Below are 21,250 nucleotides of genomic sequence, written 5' to 3'. Positions count from 1 at the left end.
TCCTGGTGCAGAGGTAGAGAGACATGGCGGCTCCAAGAGGAGAGGATCTTTCCATAGCCTCCTTCGGCCCCAACCCACACCCAGTGGCTGCAGAATACAAGGCCCTAGCTGGCATGGCCCATCTCCAACCCACTGCCCGCTGGGCCCGAGCCCTTCCCCGTACCCCAGTGCCCTGGGCATGGGCAAAGCATGAATCAGCTAATTGCTAGAGTACCCTGGGCAATACTATAAGCTGCCAGGGACAGAGGGATAGGCAGAAGTGGGAGCCCCATGGCTGATGGTGGAGCTGAGATGTGGGGAGAGAGATAAGAACATGGTGACGCTGATGAGACATAGGGGCCAACATGGGCGTCTCGTAGTGTTGCTCTCCTCATAGAACCACGAGCGGTGTGGGAGGCGGGGTGCAAAAATTCATCCCAGAGCCAGATCGGGAAATGAGGAGCCACAAAGGCCAGGTCAGGATGGGGCTGGGAGGCAGGAGATCCCAGTGCCGCATGCTCCCACCTGTAGGCTACCTCTGCTCCAAGGGGCTAAACACTAACGTCACGGAGCCCAGGTCGGGAAACTGGGAGCCACGCAGCCCACACCAGGATGGAGCTGGGGCATAGCCCACCTCAGAGCAGAGTGCTCTTGCTGGGAAGGAGGCCAGGAGAAAAGGGGGCATGGCAGAGGTGGCAGAACGGGCACGGGATTTCCGTAGCCCCCTCCCCTAGAGTCACGGCCCCCTGCCTGGCACACGTAGCCCCTCAGACTCAAGCTGCAGCATCGGGCAGTGCTAGAGCCACACGTCTGAGTTTCTACAGGCAGGAAGAGCAGTTCTGACCACAGGCTTCCCCTCGCTGCAGCTGCACGGCGCTGGGGCAGGGAGAGAGCACCTACGACGTCAGTGATGGGGGAGTAGGGGGAGACCCCAGAGCTCCCTGCCACACCTGCTGCCGCGCCAGTCCGAGCTGCACCTCCGTCCAAGCCTGGGGCTTTCTCATCGGCTCTGCCAGCCGCGGGACAGTCACCCCCAGCAGGTGAGTGTATGGTGGAGGGAGAATCTCTGGGCTCCCAGGCCCCTCCTGGAGCTGGGGATAGAAGCCAGGAGTCCTGGCTCCCAGATTGCTCCCCTGTGAAGGTTCCTTCCCCACTCTGAACTCTAGGGTACAGATGTGGGGACCTGCGTGAAAACCCCCTAAGCTTATTTTTACCAGCTTAGGTTAAAACTTCCCCAGGGTACAAACTATTTTACCTTTTGCCCTTGGACTTCGTTGCTGCCACCCCCAAGCATCGAATAATAATAATAGTAATAGGATGAAATTTAATAGTGAGGAGTGTAAGGTCATGCATTTAGGGATTAATAACAAGAATTTTAGTTATAAGCTGGGGACGCTTCAATTAGAAGTAACGAAAGAGGAGAAGGACTTTGGAGTATTGGTTGATCATAGGATGACTATGAGCTGCCAATGTGATATGGCCGTGAAAAAAGCTAATGCGGTCTTGGGATGCATCTGGCGAGGTTTTTCCAGTAGAGATAAGAAGGTTTTAGTACCATTATACAAGGCACTGGTGAGACCTCACCTGCAATACTGTCTGCAGTTCTGGTCTCCCATGTTTAAGAAGGATTAATTCAAACTGGAGCAGGTACAGAGAAGGGCTACTAGGATGATCCGAGGAATGGAAAACTTGTCTTATGAAAGGAGACTCAAGGAGCTTGGCTTGTTTAGCCTAACCAAAAGAAGGCTGAGGGGAGATATGATTGCTCTCTATAAATATATCAGAGGGATAAATACAGGAGAGGGAGAGGAATTATTTAAGCTCAGTACCAATGTGGACACAAGAACAAATGGGTATAAACTGGTCATTGGGAAGTTTAGACTTGAAATTAGACAAAGGTTTCTAACCATCAGAGGGGTGAAGTTTTGGAATAGCCTTCCCAGGGAAGCAGTGGGGGCAAAAGACATATCTGGCTTTAAGATTAAACTCGATAAGTTTATGGAGGAGATGGGGTGATGGGATAACATGATTTTGGTAATTAACTGATCTTTAAATATTCATGGTAAATAGGCCTAACGGCCTGTGATGGGATGTTAGATGGGTGGGATCTGAGTTACCCAGGAACGAATTTTCTGTAGTATCTGCCTGATGAATCTTGCCCATATGCTCAGGGTTTAGCTGATCGTCATATTTGGGATCGGGAAGGAATTTTCCTCCAGGGCAGATTGGAAGAGGCCCTAGAGGTTTTTCGCCTTCCTCTGTAGCATGGGGCACAGTCACTTGCTGGAGGATTCCCTGCTCCTTTAAACCACGATTTGAGGACTTCAGTAGCTCAGACATAGGTAAGAGGTTTTTCGCAGGAGTGGGTGGGTGAGATTCTGTGATCTGCGCTGTGCAGGAGGTCAGACTAGATGATCAGAATGGTCCCTTCTGACCTTAGTATCTATGAACAAATATATCACAAATCATAGTATCATAGTATCTATGAACAAATATATCACAAAAAAGTCTTTTCCCCCCAAAATCCTCCCCAAACCCTACACCCCCTTTCCTTGGGAAGGCTTGATAAAAATCCTCACCAATTTGCATAGGTGACCACAGACCCAAACCCTTGGATCTTAAGAATAATGAAAAAGCAATCAGGTTCTTAAAAGAAGAATTTTAATTAAAGAAAAAGTAAAAAGAATCACCTCTGTAAAATCAGGATGGTAAATACCTTACAGGATAATTACATTCAAAACATAGAGAATCCCTCAAGGCAAAACCTTAAGTTGCAAAAAGACACAAAAACAGGAATATCCATTCCATTCAGCACAGCTTATTTTCTCAGCCATTTAAACAAAACAGAATCTAACGCATCTCTAGCTAGATACTTACTAAGTTCTAAGACTCCGTTCTTGTTCTGTCCCCGGCAAAAGCAACACACAGACAGGGAGAACCTCTGTTTCTCCCCCCTCCAGCTTTGAAAGTCTCTTGTCTCCTCATTGGTCATTTTGGTCAGGTACCAGTGAGGTTATCCTAGCTTCTTAACCCTTTACAGATGAAAGGGTTTTTCCTCTAGCCAGAAGGGATTTAAAGGTGTTTGCCCTTCCCTTTATATTTATGAGACCTCCTCTAACCCACTAGACCCCACTCCCCGCTCAGAGACAAGATGGAACCCAGGAGTCCTGGTTCCTAGTCCCTCTTCCCCACCCCTCTCTAACCCACTAGACCTACTCCCCTCCCAAAGCCAGGGAGAGAACCCAGGAGTCCTGCCTCCCACCCACCCACCTCACACCAAACTTTAAGCCTTTTTCATCAGCATTAACTGAAGAGGTAGAAAGCTTCACTGTGAGATCTGTTAAATTATTTCTTTCTCCCAGATCTAGACCCCAGTGTGACATTCCCCTAGTGTTATCTAGACAGGTGATCTGCCAGGTCACGCCAATCCTTTTCTCTGGGAGCCAGCCTTACCCTGCTCTGCTGTGAGAACCCCCACTCCTGGGCTGTTCACACACAGCCTCTGGCATGGAAGCTGCTCCTTAGATTGTGCAACCGAATGATACGAGCCAATATCTCCGGTCCCAGACACAACCCTAGGAATCTCCGTCTGGCAGTGTCCAGTTATGCCCGCTGGACTCTGCAAGCTTATATGAGTTTGTCAATTTAACAAAGAAATAGATATGTACTAGGCTTGTTATCCCAAGGGGAGTCTCTGACACGTTTCAAACCAAATGCACTGCTTCAGGTAGAATAAACAAACAGATTTATTAACTAAAAAGATAAATTTTAAGTGATCATAAGTCAAAGAATAACAAGTCAGATTTGGTCAAATGAAATAAAAGCAAAATGAATTCTAAGCTGATCTTAACACTTTCAATGCCCATACAAACTTAGATGCTTCTCACCACAGGCTGGCTGGTTGCCCTTCAGCCAGGCTCTCCCCTTTGATCAGTGCTTCAGTCGCTTGGTGGTGGTGTCTGTAGATGGAGGTGGAAGAGAGAGGAAGAGCATGGCAAACGTCTCTCCCTTTTATCATGTTCTTTCTTCCCTCTTGGCTTTGTGCCCTCCTCCCCCTTTGGAGTCAGGTAAGCATTACCTCATCACGGTCCCAAACTGATGAAAGGAAGGGGGGGTGACTTACTCAAGAGTCCAACAGATCCTTTCTTGCTGCCTAGGCCAGAGTCCTTTGTTCCTGTGAGGCTGAGCTGGGTTTGTCCCATACGTGCCCTGATGAGGTGTGAACTGCCCCTCTGCTCTTGGAGAGTTTTTGCCTGGGCTTACTTTTTAGCCATGAAGACACATTTTCAGCCTCATAACTATATACATGAAATTATAACCTACAACATTACTGTAACAACAATTACTATAACATCACTATAACAACAATGCTCAGTGCATCATGAGCCTTCTGAAGACACCCAACATTTGCATTGGATACCACGCAGTCACAGTATAAGGATGAATGTGGGGTTGTAGGGTGTTCCCACAATGTACAGAACCTCACACCCAGAGACAGAACTTTTTAACACATTAAACATTTCATATCTATCTGTCCCCATAACATATTTACACATCAGTCTGATCTAATCTATCTATCCATCCATCCATCCCCTTACACCCGCCTCTATCTATCTATCTATCTATCTATCTATCTATCTATCTATCCCCATACACCCTCGTATCAATCTATCATCTTATATGACTCTGGCTTTGTCTACACTGCACTTTTGTGGGTAAAATATTTGTCGTTCAAGGGTGTGGAAAAAACACACACACACACACCGAATAACAAAAGTTTTACTGACAAAATGAACAGCTCTTGGTCAATGGGAGAGCTCTCTCCTGTCGCCAAAGAGCAGCTACACTGCATACCTCTTAGCGGCACAGCATTGTTACTAAAAGGTGCATAGTGAAGACATAGCCTCTGTTTATCACTCTGGACAGGATCTTCAACATGGATGGGCACTGCAGAACTGTGGGAGGAGCCCACTTCTAGGATAGCAGGGGGCTGTGGGTCAGGACTGAGGGTCACCAGCAGAGCTGTGAAGGGGGGGGGAACCCAGTTCTGCGTTCGCAGGGGGCTGCCGGTTGGCGTTGAGGGTCACCCACAGAGCTGGTTGGGGGACCCCAGGGCTAGGCTTGTAGAAGGCCATGGTTCGAGATTAATTTCTCACTCTGTCTTTCTTTTTCAGGGGTCAGAACTTCTGCCTGTGTGTGACAAGTGGAAACACACACACACACACAGAGAAAAACCTGAGATGACACCACTCCCCCACCCTGCCACCACCAGCTTCTAAGTTTCTGTTTCATGTTCAAGTTTCTGATAACAGGCTAGAAGGGCCCATGGGTCTAATCCAGGGTGGCACGGAGGGGGAAGGATACCGGGCTCGATGGGACCATGGGTCTGATCAGGAGTGGCGCGGTTGGAGCAGGATACTGGGCTAGCTGGACCCATGGGTGTGCCACTGCATGCCATATTTCTCATCGTAATATTATTATGATATGATTATGGCATAATTGTGATGCATTTTCTACAAGATAGGTCATGTGAGGTGTCAGTGGAAAAGATACAATTTTCTGAATGTGATTATCCTATGTGTATATATGTATCATTTTTGTATCTAAATTTAGGAATATTGACTATATCTCTGTATTTCAATCATGCTTATTCTACGTGACACGCACAACTAGACTTTCTGGTTCAACAATGAAGAAACCAGATAGTGCTGGTGGCCCATCAGCAAAGATAATGGACTAGAATAGCTTAACCTTCCTGTGGGCATTTTGGCCAGCCTGTAAACAATGGCTGCTACAACAATGCAAGGGCATGTGATCAGACCAGAGGTCTCTGGACTCCACTTGGGATGTCAGTATTTTTCCACAAACTGGTCTGGGAACCAAGCTTTGAAACAAAGAGTTCCTACCATATGCCTACCAATAAATCTCTGGGCATGGACGGGCTGACCGTGGAGTTCTACTGCGTATTCTGGGACAGGCTCGGCCTGACCTTGTCACTGTCAGGGGCTAGTCCTTGGGGAGCAGGATCCTCCCTCTCTCATGCAGGTGAGCCGTGCTTGCCTTGCTACCGAAGAAGGGGGATCTCTGTGACCTTCAGAATTGGCATCCCGTCTTCCTCCTCAGTACGGACTACAAAGTCGTAGTGAAGGCCATCTCGCTATAGTTGGGGTCTGTGCTGATGGACATGGTCCACCCGACCAGACCTAGACTGTCCCAGGCTGCACCATCTTTGATCATTTGTTTTTGGTCTGGGACCTCCTGGAGCTCGGGTGTAGGGATGGTCTGTCATTCGCCCTCCTGTTCTTGGACCAGGAGAAAATGTTCGACAGGATGGACCAGCGGATCCACACCGGCGAGCGCCCCTACACGTGCCTGCAGTGCGACAAGACCTTAGTGGCCTCCTGGGATCTCATGCGGCACCACCGGGCGCACTCGAGCGAGGGGCCCTTCCAGCGACCGCTGCTGCAAAACCTTTGTGGCCTCCTCCAGCCTCCATGAGCACGAGCAGACGCACGGCTAGCAGCGGGACGGGGAGGAGGAGGAGGAGTCAGGGGCCATGGCGCGGTACGGCGGCTGCCTCTGCCAGGCCACCTTCAGTGATGCAGGGGCCCTGTGGTGCCACCAGCAGGGGGAGCACCAGGAGGCAGGTCCCGGGGTGCCCTCCTGCCCCGAGGGCGGGGAGACTTCGCCTTGCCCTACGATCTGTGTAAGCACGAACGTCTCCGCCCCTGCCTGCGAATGACCCAAATACAGCAAGGGCTTCTCCAGCCGTGCCGGCCTGAGCCCCACACCCCCTCTAGACAGCGTGGCTCTGAGCGTGGCTGCGGCCCCTCCCTACTCTGGGGGCATGGCTCTCTGCGTCACTGGGGCTTCTCATCCCTCTTTGGGGGGGGGTGGCTCTGTGTGCCACTGGTGCCCATCCCCTCTGAGGGCTTGGCTCTTTGGTAACCCCCGCTCCCAACGTTGGCATGGCCCTCTGATCCCCCTGGGGCTCCTTGCTCTGCTCAGCCCTCATAGGATCCCCACCCCTCTATATGGCTATATGCCCCCCAGGGCTCCTCCCCTTCCTGAGTCCCTGGGGGGCATGGCTCTGAGCCCCTAACCCACACTTTCTCTGGAACATAGCTGTCTGCTCCCCTAGAACCCCTAATTCTTCTGAGTCCAGGGGGGCATGGCTCTGTGCTCCCAGGCTCCTCCCCTTCACTCTAAGGGCGTGGCTATGAGACACTTCTTCCAGGGGCTGTAACTGTCTCATCTCCTGGGCCCCTCCCTCTCCTGAGCCCCCATGGGGGGTTGCTTTTTGTTGCCCAAGAGATGGGGGGAACCTGTTCCCCAACTGAGCGTGGGCTCTACACCAAGCAGTCTCCTTCTCTTGTCCCCCTGCTCCCCTGGGGAGGGGTAGGAGGCTGGGGAGATTATGAAAGGAAAACTGGTCGTGCGGGTTTGTGAGGGGGGGAAGGTGGCACTATATGTGAAAGAAAATGTAGGATCAAATGAAGTAAAAATCTTAAATGAATCCACATGTTCCATAGAACCTCTATGGATAGTAATTCCAGGCTCTAATAAGAATATAACAGTAGGGATCTATTATCAACCACCTGACCAGGACAGTGATAGTGACGATGAAATGCTAAGGGAGATTAGAGAGGCTATCAAAATAAAGAACTCAATAATAGTGGGGGATTTCAGTTATCCCCATATTGACTGAGTACATGTCACTTCAGGAAGAAATGCAGAGACAAAATTTCTCAATACTTTAAATGACTGCTTCTTGGAGCAGCTGGTACAGGAACCCACAAGGGGAGAGGCAACTCTCGATCTAGTCCTGAGTGGAGCACAGGATCTGGTCCAAGAAGTAACTATAACAGGACCTCTTGGAAATAGTGACCATGATATAATAACATTTAACATTCCTGTGGTGGGAAGAACACCTCAACAGACCAACACTGTGTCATTTAATTTCAGAAAGGGGAACTATGCAAAAATGAGGAGGTTAGTTAAACGGAAATTAAAAGGTACAGTGACTAGAGAGAAATCCCAGCAAGCTGCATGGACACTTTTCAAAGAAAACCATAATACAGGCCCAACTTAAATGTATACCCCAAATTAAAAAACACAGTAAAAGAACCAAAAAAGAGCCACCATGGCTTAAGAACCCTGTAAAAGAAACAGTGAAAGATAAAAAGGCATCTCATAAATAGTGGAAGTCAAATCCAAGTGAGGTAAATAGAAAGGAGCATAAACACTGCCAAATTAAGTGTCAAAATGTAATAAGAAAAGCCAAGGAGTTTGAAGAACAGCTAGCCAAAAACTCAAAAGGTAATAACAAAATGTTTTTTAAGTACATCAGAAGCAGGAAGCCTGCTAAACAACCAGTGGGGCCCCTGGACAATCGAGATACAAAAGGAGCACTTAAAGACGACACAGTCACTGTGGAGAAACTAAATGAATTCTTTGCTTCAGTCTTCACGGCTGAGGATGTTAGGGAGATTCCCAAACCTGAGCCGTCCTTTGTAGGTGACAAATCTGAGGAATTGTCACAGATTGGAGTGTCATTAGAGGAGGTTTTGGAATTAATTGATAAACTGAACAGTAACAAGTCACCGGGACCAGATGGCATTCAGCCAAGAGTTCTGTAAGAACTCAAATGTGAAATTGCAAAATTATTAACTGTGGTTTGTAACCTGTCCTTTAAATCAGCTTCTGTATCCAATGACTGGAAGACAGCTAATGTAACGCCAATATTTAAAAAGGGCTCTAGAGGGGATCCCGGCAATTACAGACCAGTAAGTCTAATGTCCGTACTGGGCAAATTAGTTGAAACAATAGTAAATGTAAGGGGACTGTTGTCCCCTTACTAACATTCAGTGGGGGTGTTTTAGTTGCTAGCTTCCAGTACTAAAAGGGGGAAGGGTCGATGGGGAATCAGGACCCTGAGACTGACAGTCCCCAGGAACAATGGGGAGAGGCCAATGCTCCAGGTCAGCCTGAATGACAGGGCGGGCAGGCTAATCAGAGAATCAGGAGGCCAGGGAGGTCCCATCCTCCATGTGAGCTGGATTTGCCTGGGTCAGACAGAGTGGGGATGAGCTAAGGAGAAAGCAGGGGCCCAAGCTGAGCTGGGCCAGATCCAAAGGGACCAGAAAAGCAGCCCAGAGAGAGCAGACCTGCCCTGGGAGCAGAGCTGCAGCAACCAGAGCCAGAGGGGCCAGAGAAGCAGCCCAGGGAGCTGGAGGCAGAGCAGCGGCAGCAATTCAGAGACAGAGCTGTGGAGCTGGGGCTCGAGGAGTCTGGAGCTGGGTGCGGTGAGCATCTGAGGAGACCGAGGGGGACCCTGGGCAGCAGGCCCAGCACAGGGAGACACCTCAACCAAGGGGCTCTGCAGGCCAGGCTTGGATCGTAACCCCGACAGGGCGGGGGCGACACTGGGAAGAAGGGTCCTGCCACTTAGAGCCTGAGATCGTGTGGCAACCACCAGAGTGAGTGTCCAACCCACGGCATCCCAGCCGCACAGCCAGGGCCTGAGAAGAAGGCCGGGGACTTACAAGGTACAGACTGTGAACTGCCCTGACGTTCCAGAGACACTGTTTGTGATGTTCCCTGCCACAGAGCGGGGTGATGTGTTTCCTTTAACCTTTCCCATTGTTCCTTATTCTTTTTCAAATGAATTGTTGATTAAATAACTTACATTTGCTTTAACTTGTATGTAATGGTCAGTGGGTGAGAGAAGTGCCCAGTGCAGAGAGAGCACCCCAGAGTGGGGACACCCTAGCCCCTGTCCTAGGTGACCACAGCAGGGTTGGGGGTCGAACCTCCCAGGAATCCTGGGCCCAGCCTTGTTGGGGTTACGAGGACTCTGCCAGTCAGGAGAGTGGAAGGGGAGCCCTCAAGGGCAGGGAGGCCACTGGGTAAAGGAAGTGGGAGCGAGGACTCAGATACTTTCACTAGCCCACTTCACCGGGGTAATGCAGAAGCCAGGAAAGTTCCCCACAATAGCGGGACTATTCCCCCGCTTACATAAAGAATAAAATTGTCAGACACATAGAAGAACATAAATTGTTGGGCAAAAGTCAATATGGTTTCTATAAAGGGAGATTGTGTCTTACTAATCTATTAAAGTTCTTTGAGGGGGTCAACAAACGTGTGCACAAGGGGGATCCAGTGGACATAGTGTACTTGAATTTCCAGAAAGCCTTTGACAAAGTCCCTCACCAAAGGCTGTTACGTAAATTAAGTTGACCTGGGATAAGAGGGAAGATCCTTTCATGCATTTAGAACTGGTTAAAAGACAGGGAACAAAGGGTAGGAATAAATGGTAAATTCTCAGGAAGGGGAGGGGTAACTAGTGGTGTCCCCAAGGGTCAGTCCTAGGACCAATCCTAATCAACTTATTCATAAATGATCTGGAGAAAGGGGTAAACAGTGAGATGGCAAAGTTTGCAGACAACACTAAACTGCTCAAGATGGTTAAGACCAAAGCAGACTGTGAAGAACTTCAAAAAGATCTCACAAAACTAAGTGATTGGGCAACAAAATGGCAAATGAAATTTAATGTGGATAAATGTAAAGTAATGCTCATTGGAAAAAATAACCTCAACTATACATACAATATGATGGGGGCTAATTTAGCTACAACTAATCAGGAAAGAGATCTTGGAGTCATCGTGGATAGTTCTCTGAAGATGACCATGCAGTGTGCAGCGGCAGTCAAAAAAGCAAACAGGATGTTCGGAATCATTAAAAAAGGGATAGAGAATAAGATGGAGAATATCTTATTGCCCTTATATAAATCCATGGTGCGGCCACATCTCGAATACTGCGTACAGCTGTGGTCTCCTCATCTCAGAAAAGATACACTGGCATTAGAAAAGGTTCAGAGAAGGGCAACTAAAATGATTAGGGGTTTGGAATGGGTCCCACATGAGGAGAGATTAAAGAGGCTGGGACTTTTCAGCTTGGAAAAGAGGAGCGAAAGGGGGGATATGGTAGAGGTATATAGAATCATAAGTGGTGTGGAGAAAGTGAAGAAGAAAAAGTTATTTACTTGACCCCAGAACATAAGAACTAGGGGCCACCAAATGAAATTAATGGGCAGCAGGTTTAAAACAAATAAAAGAAAGTTCTTCTTCACACAGCGCACAGTCAACCTGTGGAACTCCTTGCCTGAGGAGGTGGTGAAGGCTAGGATTATAACAGGGTTTAAAAGAGAACTAGATAAATTTACTGCAGTTAAGTCCATTAATAGCTATTAGCCAGGATGAGTAAGGAATGGTGTCCCTAGCCTCTGTTTGTCACAGGGTGGAGATGAATGGCAGGAGAGTGATCACTTGATCATTACCTGTTAGGTTCACTCCCTCTGGGGCACCTGGCATTGGCCTCTGTTGGCAAACAGGATACTGGGCTGGATGGACCTTTGGTCTGACCCAGTATGGCCATTTTTATGTTCTTATGTTCTTAACAGCACATGGTTCAATGCCCCTCCCTCCCCGGGATTCTGGCTGTACTGGCCCCTCCCTCCCCAGGGGGCGTGTCTCTGTGATTCCAGGCCCCACCCCATCGGGCATGTCTGACTGGTGAAATACCGTCCTCATGCGTATAAGTGTGGGAGGGGTGGCGCTGCCTCCTGCTGGAGCGAATTGAAGCAGTCTCTGAGAGCAATTCATTGATTCCCTGCGGCGCAGTGGCGAGGGGGTGCACGGAGGCTGGAAGGGATTGTCGGGCTGAGGGTTTTGAACTTAACCGGAAAGGGAAGCTCATGGTAACCCCCGTCCAAAGCTTCTTTGTAAACCAGCCTCGCGCTGATGCTGTGAAAAGAATATGAAATCAACATCTCTTTTTGTTTCCTGGGGGCTTCTGTGATTCCTCCCCACCCAGAGACTGGAGAGAACCCTGGCTCCCAGCCCCCCTACTCTGTCCTGCTGGACCCCTCTCTCCTCTCATAACAGGGGCCAGAACCCAGGAGTTCTGTGCTGGGGCTGGACCTGGGGTGGCCTCTTTCCCTGAAATGGGCAGACTCACACTAACTCACCACCCCCAGCTGCCTGCCTAAGCCCTACCCCTTCCTGAACCCCATGGGATGTGGCTGTATGGTCCCAAGTCCCAACCCCTCACTGAAGAGGCGTGGCTGTTTGATACCCTTATGGGAGCATGATTCTCATGCCCTGGTTCTCCTCGCCCTTTCTGGGGCTCTTCCCAGAGGCTCCTCCTCTCCTGGGGTCATGTCCCTAAACTAGAAGGGCATGGCTGTCTCATCCCTGGGGCCCCTTCCCTCCAACTCCAGTTCTGGGGGTGTGGGTCTGTGCTCCCAAGCAGTGTGGGACTCTACTTCCATAGCCGCCCCCCCTGCTCCCGAAGAGGGCATGGTGTTCTCTGCTCCTGGGCCCCTCCTCCATGGGGGTGTGACTCTGAGTTCTCCTGGACCCTCCCCAATTTATTTCCCATGCATCTGTATTTCCCCCTGTGACTGGATCCCCCAGGGTAGAACCTTGAATTGGGGCACCGCTGTGCCCTCTTACCTCTCCAACCCAGATTGTCTCTTACAATGCTTTGCCAGTGATGAGCAGCAAAACCCATTCAGGGGCTGAGGTCACTCTGCCAACAACAGGCAAGAAGACACCCAGCTAAATTGTATGAATGCTCTAATTAGACAGATACAGACATCGGCAATTCTCCCCAGCCTTGTACCCAGGAAATGTACCGTTTTACATGGCTCAAGACCTTCTCTTAAACAGCTCAAGTTCATTATTTAGTTCACCACTTTGTCAAAGGAAAGAAGACATTCACCAGCCTTTGTAGCCTGAGCCGATTCCCCAAGTCCTCTAGGCAAACTCACTGTTAAGGATAAAATGTTAAAGTCAGTTTATTAACTACAGAAAGATAGATTTTAGGTGATTAGAAGTGATAAACACAGAGGTCAATGCTGGTTACACAAGAAATAAAAATAGAATCGCAGTCTAAATTGCTTAGTCTGTTAAACTTAGAAGATTTGAATCCAAGAACATTTCTCACCCCACTGGGTGTTCCAGGCTGTTGACAGTTCTCTGTACACAGGCTGGGTTCCCTTCTCAACCTGGGACCAATCTCCCCAGTTCAAAGTCTTTGTCTTCCCAACGATATAGAGATGCGGGAGAAGAGAGGCCAAGTGGTGATGTCACTGGGAGTCTGGATTCTTCTTGATCAGCCATCAACACGTGCTCGGCCCAGCCTCAGGTAAATGTGGATAAGGAATAATGGGAATTTCCCACTTACCACATATTTCAGAAGCAAACGTATTGCAATACTTATAACATCACCTACAATGATAGCACTCACCATTCAACAGGATATTCATGTTCAACAGAGCAAGACTTCTTAAATGATACCTCACAAGGCATGTATTGTACAAAACATTTCATTGTCATATCACAGTGTTGAATATGGGGGTTCCCCGTTGCTATTTTGAGGTACAGTGTGTTACACCCCCCCAGCTTGTATCTCCATGGGGGGGAAGAAGACTAAAGCGGATGGGGGGCATGCTGGGATGTAGTGAGGGAGACCCCTGGTAGAATATATGGGGATGCAGAAAGTGGGGTGACCCCTGGCAAGATAATGGGGGTGCAAGGTAATAGGGTTCCTACCAGCAGGGGGTGAAGGAGTGAGCAGAATCCCCTGATGGGGGATTATGGGAGCTGTGGGACCCTGAGGTTGGAGTCCCAGGGCATGAAAGGGTGGATAGAACAAAACATGGGAGAACAGAGACAGAGAAAGAAACCTCAAACCTGCTCTATAGCAGCCAAGGGTCATTGTTCCCCCCTCAGTGCCCAATTTCCCCACCTCCGCCCCAGCCTGCCCCACAGGGCCAGGGCATTGGGCTTGCTCTGGATTTACACAGGGATCAGAATCCTGGCCTGACTCCATTGGCATAGGTGGGGTGGCTCTGTATTTACAGTGGGGTCCCTGAGGCACTAGGTGCTGGCCCCAGTGTGGCACTAGGGGGTGCTGCAGGGCTGGGGCTCAACAGGGGGCTCTCTTCCCGGGCATGCAGTGCTGGCCCCAATGACTCGGTGCAGGATTTGTCTCACTGTGGGTTCCTTTTCAGCCTCTCTAGCTCCTCATACCCTGAGTCAAGACCTACAGTAGGTGTGTTTGATTCACTACATGGGTGGAACAATTGCTGGCCACAGCTTCCTTCTCAGCTGGCTGTGGCTGGGGGTGTAAAGGGGGCAGGAGCTCAGCGCTGGGGGGAGCGTGAGGACAGTTGAGACACTGAGAACACAGGAGATCTTTTGCTGTGCCTTGATCCACCTTCAAAGCACATCTCTCCCAGCAGAGACACAGACCACCCCAGGCTGCCGACAGGCCCCAGAGCCGAAATATACCTCAGCTCGAATCCTGAGGCAGGTGAGTAGTGGGTGGGTCTGCTCAGACCCCAGCTGAGATCTGGAACCTCATTGCACCAGGCCCTGCACAGACCCCGACCGAGATCAGGGACCCCATCGCGCCGGGCACTGCACAAACCCCGGCCAAGATTGAGGACCCCATCACTCTGGGTGCTGCACAGACCCATCCCAACTGAGATCTGGGCCCCCTAATGCTGGGCACTGCACAGACCCCCCCCCATTGAGATTGGGGGCTCTGTCACACCGGGTGCTACACAGAACTCAACCAAGATCATGGTCCCCAGTCCCTCGTGCTGTAACCCACTCGATCCCACTCCTCTCCCAGTGCAAATATAGAACCCAGCAGTCCTGACTCTTCCTCCACCCCACATCCTCTAACCCACTTCACCTCCAACTCCCTGCCAGAGCGACAAAAGAACCCAGGAGTCCTGAGTCTCAATCCAGTGCCCCAGCCACTAGACCACGTTGCAACTCAGCTTTTGATCATTAATTTATGTAGTTGATACCTTTCATATCAGGGGCATCTTGCAATTTCAGGCTGTTTGATTTTCTATTGGCAACAAAGCAGTGAGGGACAACAGATCTGGACTGAGGAGCACCGGCAGAGTGGGGGGGAGGGAACCCCAGGGCTCGGATTGCAGGGGGCTGGGGGCTGGCCAGAAACAAGCAGTCCATATTCAAATGCATTTTTCCTGCCTGGTTCTGCTGGGGTGAGTTCAAACATTTACTGTCCCCTCCCAGTCCAAGCCTGCTACCCTGACAGGATGCAGAGCTGTTACCCTTTCCTGCCCCACAGCCAGCATTGCTGTACAGTTCCAACCCAAGTGGAACATAATTCAAATCTACATTTAGCACAGCATCCCTTGTGGTTAGTAAGGGGAGGGACGCAAAGAGAAGTGTGAGGTGCTCAAAGCATCTAGGGTAGAAGAAAGAGGACAGGATAGCAGGCTAGATGATCCCTTTAGTAAGGCTTTTGATACCATCTCGCAAGACCTTCTCATAAACAAACTAGGTAAATATAACCTAGATGGAGCTAGTATAAGGTGGTTGCAAAACTGGCTGGAAAATTGTTCCCCAGAGAGTAGTTACCAGTGGTTCACAGTCAGGCTGGAAGGGCATAACGAGTGGGGTCCCGCAGGAATGGGTTCTGGGTCTGGTTCTGTTCAATATCTTCATCAATGTTTTAGATAATGGCATAGAGAGTGCACTGATAAAGTTGGCGGATGATACCAAACTGGGAGGTGTTGCAAGTGCTTTGGAGGATAGGATTAAAATTCAAAATGCTCTGGACAAACTGGAGAAATGGTCTGAAGTAAATAGGATGAAATTCAAAAAGGACAAATGCAAAGTACTCCATTTAGGAAGGAACAATCAGCTGCACACATACAGAATGGGAAATGACTGGTTAGGAAGGAGGACTGCGGACAGGGATCTGGGGGTCAGAGCGGATCACAAGCTAATTATGAGTCAACAGTGTAACGCTGTAGCAAAAAAAGCAAACATCTTTCTGGGCTGAATTAGCAGGAGTGTTGTAAGCAAGACACGAGAAGTAATTCTTCCGCTCTACTCTGCATTGATTAGGCTTCAAGTGGAGTACTGTGTCCAGTTCTGGGCGCCACATTTCAGGACAAATTGGAGAGAGTCTGGAGAAGAGCAACAAAAACGATTAAACATCTAGAAAACATGACCTATGAGGGAAGATTGAAAAAAATGGGTTTGTTTAGTCTGGAGAAGAGAAGTCTGAGGGGGACGTGATAACAGTTTTCAAGTATATAAAAGGTTGTTACAAGGAGGAGGAAGAAAAATTGTTCTTCTTAACCTCTGAGGATAGGACAAGACACAATGGACTTAATTGCAGCAAGGGCGGTTTCGGGTGGACATCAGGAAAAACTTCCTACCTGTCAGGGTGGTTAAGCACTGGAATAAATTGCCTAGGGAGGTTGTGGAATCTCCATCACTGGGGATTTTTAAGAGCAGGTTGGACAAATACCTGTCAGGGATGGTCTAGATAATACTTAGCCCTGCCTTGAGTGCATGGGACTGGACTAGATGACCTCTTGAGGTCTCTTCCAGTTCTATGATTCTATTATTCTATGGGTCTACTCTGGGTAGCAGGGAGAGGTCAGGATATTGGGCTAGATGGGCCCATGGGCCTGATCCAGGGCAAAACGGAAGGAGCAAAATAAGAGGTTAGATGGGCCCAGGATCAGTTCCGGGGTGGTAACATTTCCTGCCTTCTTTCCCCAACAGCTGCAGTGTAAAGGTGGCAGCGCCAGATGCTAGGGCTGATGCTGACCATGAGAAACCCCAGAAAATGACCCTCCATCAGTAGTTAAACATAACCAAATCCACCACTTGGCGTGGCCCCAAGGGGGCCGCAGTAGTTTCTACGGCAAAGCCAGTCACACCTAGCATGACCCAAGCTCCCGCTGCTCTTGCTGGTTAAAATGCCACCACGTGGGTTGTGTGTGGCTTTGCACTGCTCCCTAGTGGCCAGACCCAGCCACTGAATCAGCTCACCAAGTATAAGCCATGTGGCACCGCCCTCTCGTGGCCCCATTGAGGAATTACAATGACACATTATATTCCACACTAGAGAGTAGGCATGTGAAACTATACTTCCTCCTCATAGTTAGTGCTGGTATTACAACATCTGGGAAATAGGGAGGGGAGGGAATTGATGCAAATTAGTTAATCTGTCGTCAATCATGCAAATGAGGCATCACATCATTTGTGTAATGCCTCCTAGAGCCCAGAGTCTTCATAGGTGTGCAATAAAACATGGCTGATGTCGTCAGTGGTAGGTGGATGTCTCTGTCTCTACAACAGAGATAACTTACAGAGCTGCCTGCCACTGGATTGTCACTAATTCTGGACCTCTGTGTGTCTGTTCCTCTAGGCTGTTCAGAGGCTGACGGACCCTCCTGGGTGGGGGAACTCATCACATCAGCCATGCCCAGATTTGGTGCCTTCATCCCCCTCCTCCTCTTCATCTTCCCTGGGGCCTCCTCCCATTGTCACACAGGCACAGTCAATGAATGCAAGAAGCACACAGCCTTTGTGCCTGGGCACAGCCTGGCTGGGGAGGGCATTGATGTGATCACGATGGCCAGAAAGGGGGCCTATCTGGTAGACAGCAGCCTCTGGCTACACCAGGATGGCACCTGCACCCTGTGCCGAAACCGACTTCAAGGAGGCCAGTGGCAGAGGCTGCCGCTGGCCATGGTGGACTGGAGGGTCCGCGTCTCATGCCGCCGGAAGCTGAGCAGCTCGGTGAAGCAGTCGGCAATGGGCATGTTGGAGTCAGCAGCATCCCTGGTGCAGAACGACTGGAAGGTGGGGCTGGACGTGCCTGTGAAGCCCAAGGTTAATGTGCAGATGGCCCTGGCTGGATCGCACTCCAAACTGGCCAGTTTCGTGGTAGATCGCATGCGAGTGGACAAATACAGCTTCATGAGCCACGAGGTCTCCTGTGGCTATTACAGGTGAGAGCCAGCCTGGGTCAGGAGGGCTCACCTCAAATTGGGATCACAGCAACACCACACAGTGATACGGGGTCTTTCCCCTCTACGAGGCACCAGCTTTGATCCAGGCCTAGGAGGGGGAGACTGGCTGGCTCAGGGGAGCAGAGAATGTGAAACAGAACCTTTCCTCTCTAGGGGACACTGGCTTCAATCTTGGACCAGGATGGGGGACTGTTTCAAGATAATGGGGAATGGGGCACAGGACTTTTCCCTTCTAGCGGGCACCATCTCCAATCTGAGCCCAGGCCAGGGGACTGGTTGGCTAGGAAGGCAGGGAATGCTACACAGGACCTTTCCTCTCTAGGGGGCACTGGCTCCCACGTGGGATTGGACAGTTGTGGAGTATTTTCTTCTCATGAGTGTCAGGACAGCCCGGTGACTTTCTATGACCAGAGTGGGGGCAGTCTATCAGAACAATCAAGCAGGTGGCAGTATCCCCAGCAAGGTTGTGAGGTTCAGCAGACTGGGTGGTTGTTTTGAGTAGGAGCCACCTGCTTAGACCCTTTCTTCTGGGTTGGCTCAGGCCTTAGGACTGGCAGCTAATGACCTCAGCTGACTCACCGGGCTGAGCACAATCCACCTCTTGTCTCCCTGACCAGGTTCCGGGTCAGAGAGAGGCCCCCGCTCACCAGCCATTTCACTCTGGCACTGGAGAACCTCCCGAAGCAGTACGACAGTAAATCCAAGCTGGAGTACCAGCAGCTAATCAGCAGCTATGGCACCCACTACTTGTCCCAGCTGCAGCTGGGGGGCCGGGCGCGGGACGTGACGGCCGTGCGGCTCTGCGAAGCGGCAATGAGCAGCTTGTCTGATGACGAGATCAAGGACTGCTTGAGCATGGAGGCGGGTGTGAGTATCGGAATGGGCTCGGTCAAGGGTGGGTACAGCAAGTGCGAGGAGGAGAAGAAGAAGGGGAAGGTCAAGGGGAGCTTCCATGAGACGTATCAGGAGCGCCACGTGGAGGTGGAGGGAGGAGAGAGCACAACTGATGTGCTCTTCTCTGGCAGTGATGCCAAGGTCTTCTCCATCTGGATAGAGAGCCTCAAAGCCAGCCCTGGCCTGGTGTCCTATTCACTGCACCCCATCCACATTCTGGTGAAGCAGGGCGACCCTAAGCGGGAGGCGCTGAGGCGGGCGGTGAGTGAGTACATCCATGAGAGGGCCCTGTGGAGGAATTGCACCCGAAGCTGCCCCCCAGGGACTCAACGCAGCGCCCATGACCCCTGCTCCTGTGTCTGCCCTGGGGATACCATGACCAACACCATGTGCTGCTCACGGGAGCGCGGCCTGGGGAAGTTGATGGTGACAGTGAAGATGGCCAGCGGCCTGTGGGGGGACTACTTTACTGCTACGGATGCCTTTGTCAAGGTCTTCTTGGAGAGAAGGGAGATACGGACCGGCACCATCTGGAACAACAACAATCCCGTCTGGAACATCCCCTTGGACTTCGGTACCGTCCACATCACCAGCACCAGCAAGATCCGAGTCCAGGTCTGGGACGAGGACAACAAGTGGGACGATGACCTGCTGGGAAGCTGCGACATCCCGCTGGAGTCTGGGGGGCCCCACCAGAAGGACTGCTACCTGAACCATGGCCGCATCTGGTTCCAGTACAGCCTGCGCTGTGGGCCCCACCTCGGGGGCCGGACCTGCTTTGACTATGTCTCCCAGCCACCCCAGCAGAGCACAGCCAAGGGGAAGGAGGTGACGGCCTTCTGGTGAGCCCCTTAGATAGGGGATCGGAGAGGGGCATGGGTGTGCATTGATCGTTAGTGCTCCCTGTCCCCCAGAGCATTTCCTAGCTCCCGCTCTGCTGACACTACTGAGCTTCATGCTGTCACCCCTGCTCGGGGATCGGTGTCTCCTATGCCATAAGAGACGATCTGCTCCTGTGGGCCTGTCATCCTCACAGCTCCCTCTGGGAAAATATCCCACCACAAACCACCCATTCCAGATCCATCAGACCAGCCTGTCCAATGATTCCAACCATCCAATGTATCTATCCAATTAACAAACTAATGTATGTACCTACTGCATATCTATTCTCAACCTATTTACCATTTGGGTTGCATATGCAGGGGAGGTTGCATTGTGGGTTGCATATGCGGCTCTCTCTGTGTTATTTTGGCCACATCCGCAGTGCATATATACTATCTGTATGGCCCTCAGATGTGACACGAACTTCAGCTGTGTGCTGATTGGGGCACAAGTGGCTGCGGGTTGAGAACTACTGATCTAGTGCATCCAATTTAACTAACCAACCACCCAACTAAGGTCTTAAGAACATCCAACCAACCAATATGTGTAGCCAGTGGAACCAACCAACCAATGAATGTCCCAAGTACATCCAACCAACCAGTCAACCAAGATGTGCAGGCAGGGCAACCAATCCACCGCCCCATGTGTCCAGCCACCAACGGTATTTATCTGTCTAGTGTATCCACTGGAAAACCGATTTTCTCTACAGGAAGGGATAAGGTCCAAAGCTTAGCCCTGTCCTATTGCGGCTTCCGTGATCAACTCTCTGTGGAAACCTGAAGATATTCCAGGGTGGACATGGTTCAAAACACCCAGCAGATGGGCCAGGGTCCCAGGGGGAGGATTCATTAGGGGGCAGTTCCCTAAATGTTGTTTCTGTTGCTTTCCACAATTACCCAGCTGCTTTGAGGTTAGTTATATCATTATAAATACACAGGCCCCACCCACCAACCAGCTGGATGTTCTCTGCTCAGATGGTCATCACAGATATTGATATGTCACTCACCATCAGGAAGCTTCAGAGTTAATACCCAGGAGAACATGCCACAGGGCTATTGATTCAGGCTGTCAGCAGGCTCAGGGAGATGGCACTGCATTGGGGTCACATTTGGGAAGAGCAAATTCTCCCTAATTTGGGGATTAAAGATTCTTCCTATCTCACTTCTACCTCCATCTGTTGAGAGCCTAGATCAATAGCTCCACGGTGCACCTCACTGATGATGGGTGTGGTTAACTCTGAACCCTACTGACTGCAAGTTAAACATCTCCACCCTGGAAAACTGCCATGCAGCTTTGCAGCACCACTGAAAAATTATTTGTTTCTGGGAGGATTCCAAGTCTCTGGATCTTTGCAAATGTATCTCCCTGCCTCAATAAACATGTGTGAAATCAAATTTCCAAGCAGGAAGTCTTGTGATTCTTCTAACCTCAGTGTGCCAGACCTAGATCTAGAGTAGAAACGAGCGGCTACAATATATGCTTGGGAACACTAGGGGGAGCTCTGGGATGGAGGGAAGCAAGGCATGGCAAGACAGGGGAGCTAGACAGCTGGATGAATTTGCTGCAATGGGGAATCTGGTGTAATGTGGCTAATGCCAGTCAAAGGGAGTG

General features: G+C 50.3%; 2 protein-coding genes across 4 annotated transcripts in view; both read left to right on the top strand.

The window, feature by feature from the left end:
• The first annotated feature begins 884 nt into the window (after positions 1-884).
• On the top strand, positions 885-21,029 carry LOC119856808 (perforin-1-like). Of its 3 annotated transcripts, none has more exons than XM_043517176.1 (3): positions 885-1,019; positions 17,257-17,842; positions 18,481-21,029. In XM_043517176.1, the coding sequence occupies exons 2-3, from the start codon at positions 17,310-17,312 to the stop codon at positions 19,601-19,603; spliced, it is 1,656 nt and encodes a 551-aa protein (XP_043373111.1). In that variant the 5' UTR covers positions 885-1,019; positions 17,257-17,309; the 3' UTR covers positions 19,604-21,029. The 3 variants fall into 3 exon arrangements, with proteins under 3 accessions (XP_043373111.1, XP_038260757.1, XP_043373112.1); XM_038404829.2 differs by lacking the exon at positions 885-1,019 and adding an exon at positions 14,231-14,358; XM_043517177.1 differs by lacking the exon at positions 885-1,019 and adding an exon at positions 14,330-14,362 and having other exon boundaries at positions 17,260-17,842.
• LOC119856804 (perforin-1-like) overlaps positions 929-21,250 on the top strand; it is a 106,583-nt gene continuing 86,261 nt past the window's right edge. Inside the window, exon 1 of the mRNA XM_043517180.1 lies at positions 929-1,019. The gene's annotated coding sequence lies outside the window, so the exon portion shown is untranslated. The remainder of the gene's footprint in view (positions 1,020-21,250) is intronic.

The sequence above is a fragment of the Dermochelys coriacea genome, chromosome 6 (genome assembly GCF_009764565.3).
Source record: "Dermochelys coriacea isolate rDerCor1 chromosome 6, rDerCor1.pri.v4, whole genome shotgun sequence".
NCBI lineage: Eukaryota > Metazoa > Chordata > Testudines > Dermochelyidae > Dermochelys > Dermochelys coriacea.
The sequence above is the reverse complement of the archived record's forward strand: the minus strand, read 5'-3'. Positions and strand labels throughout refer to the sequence as shown.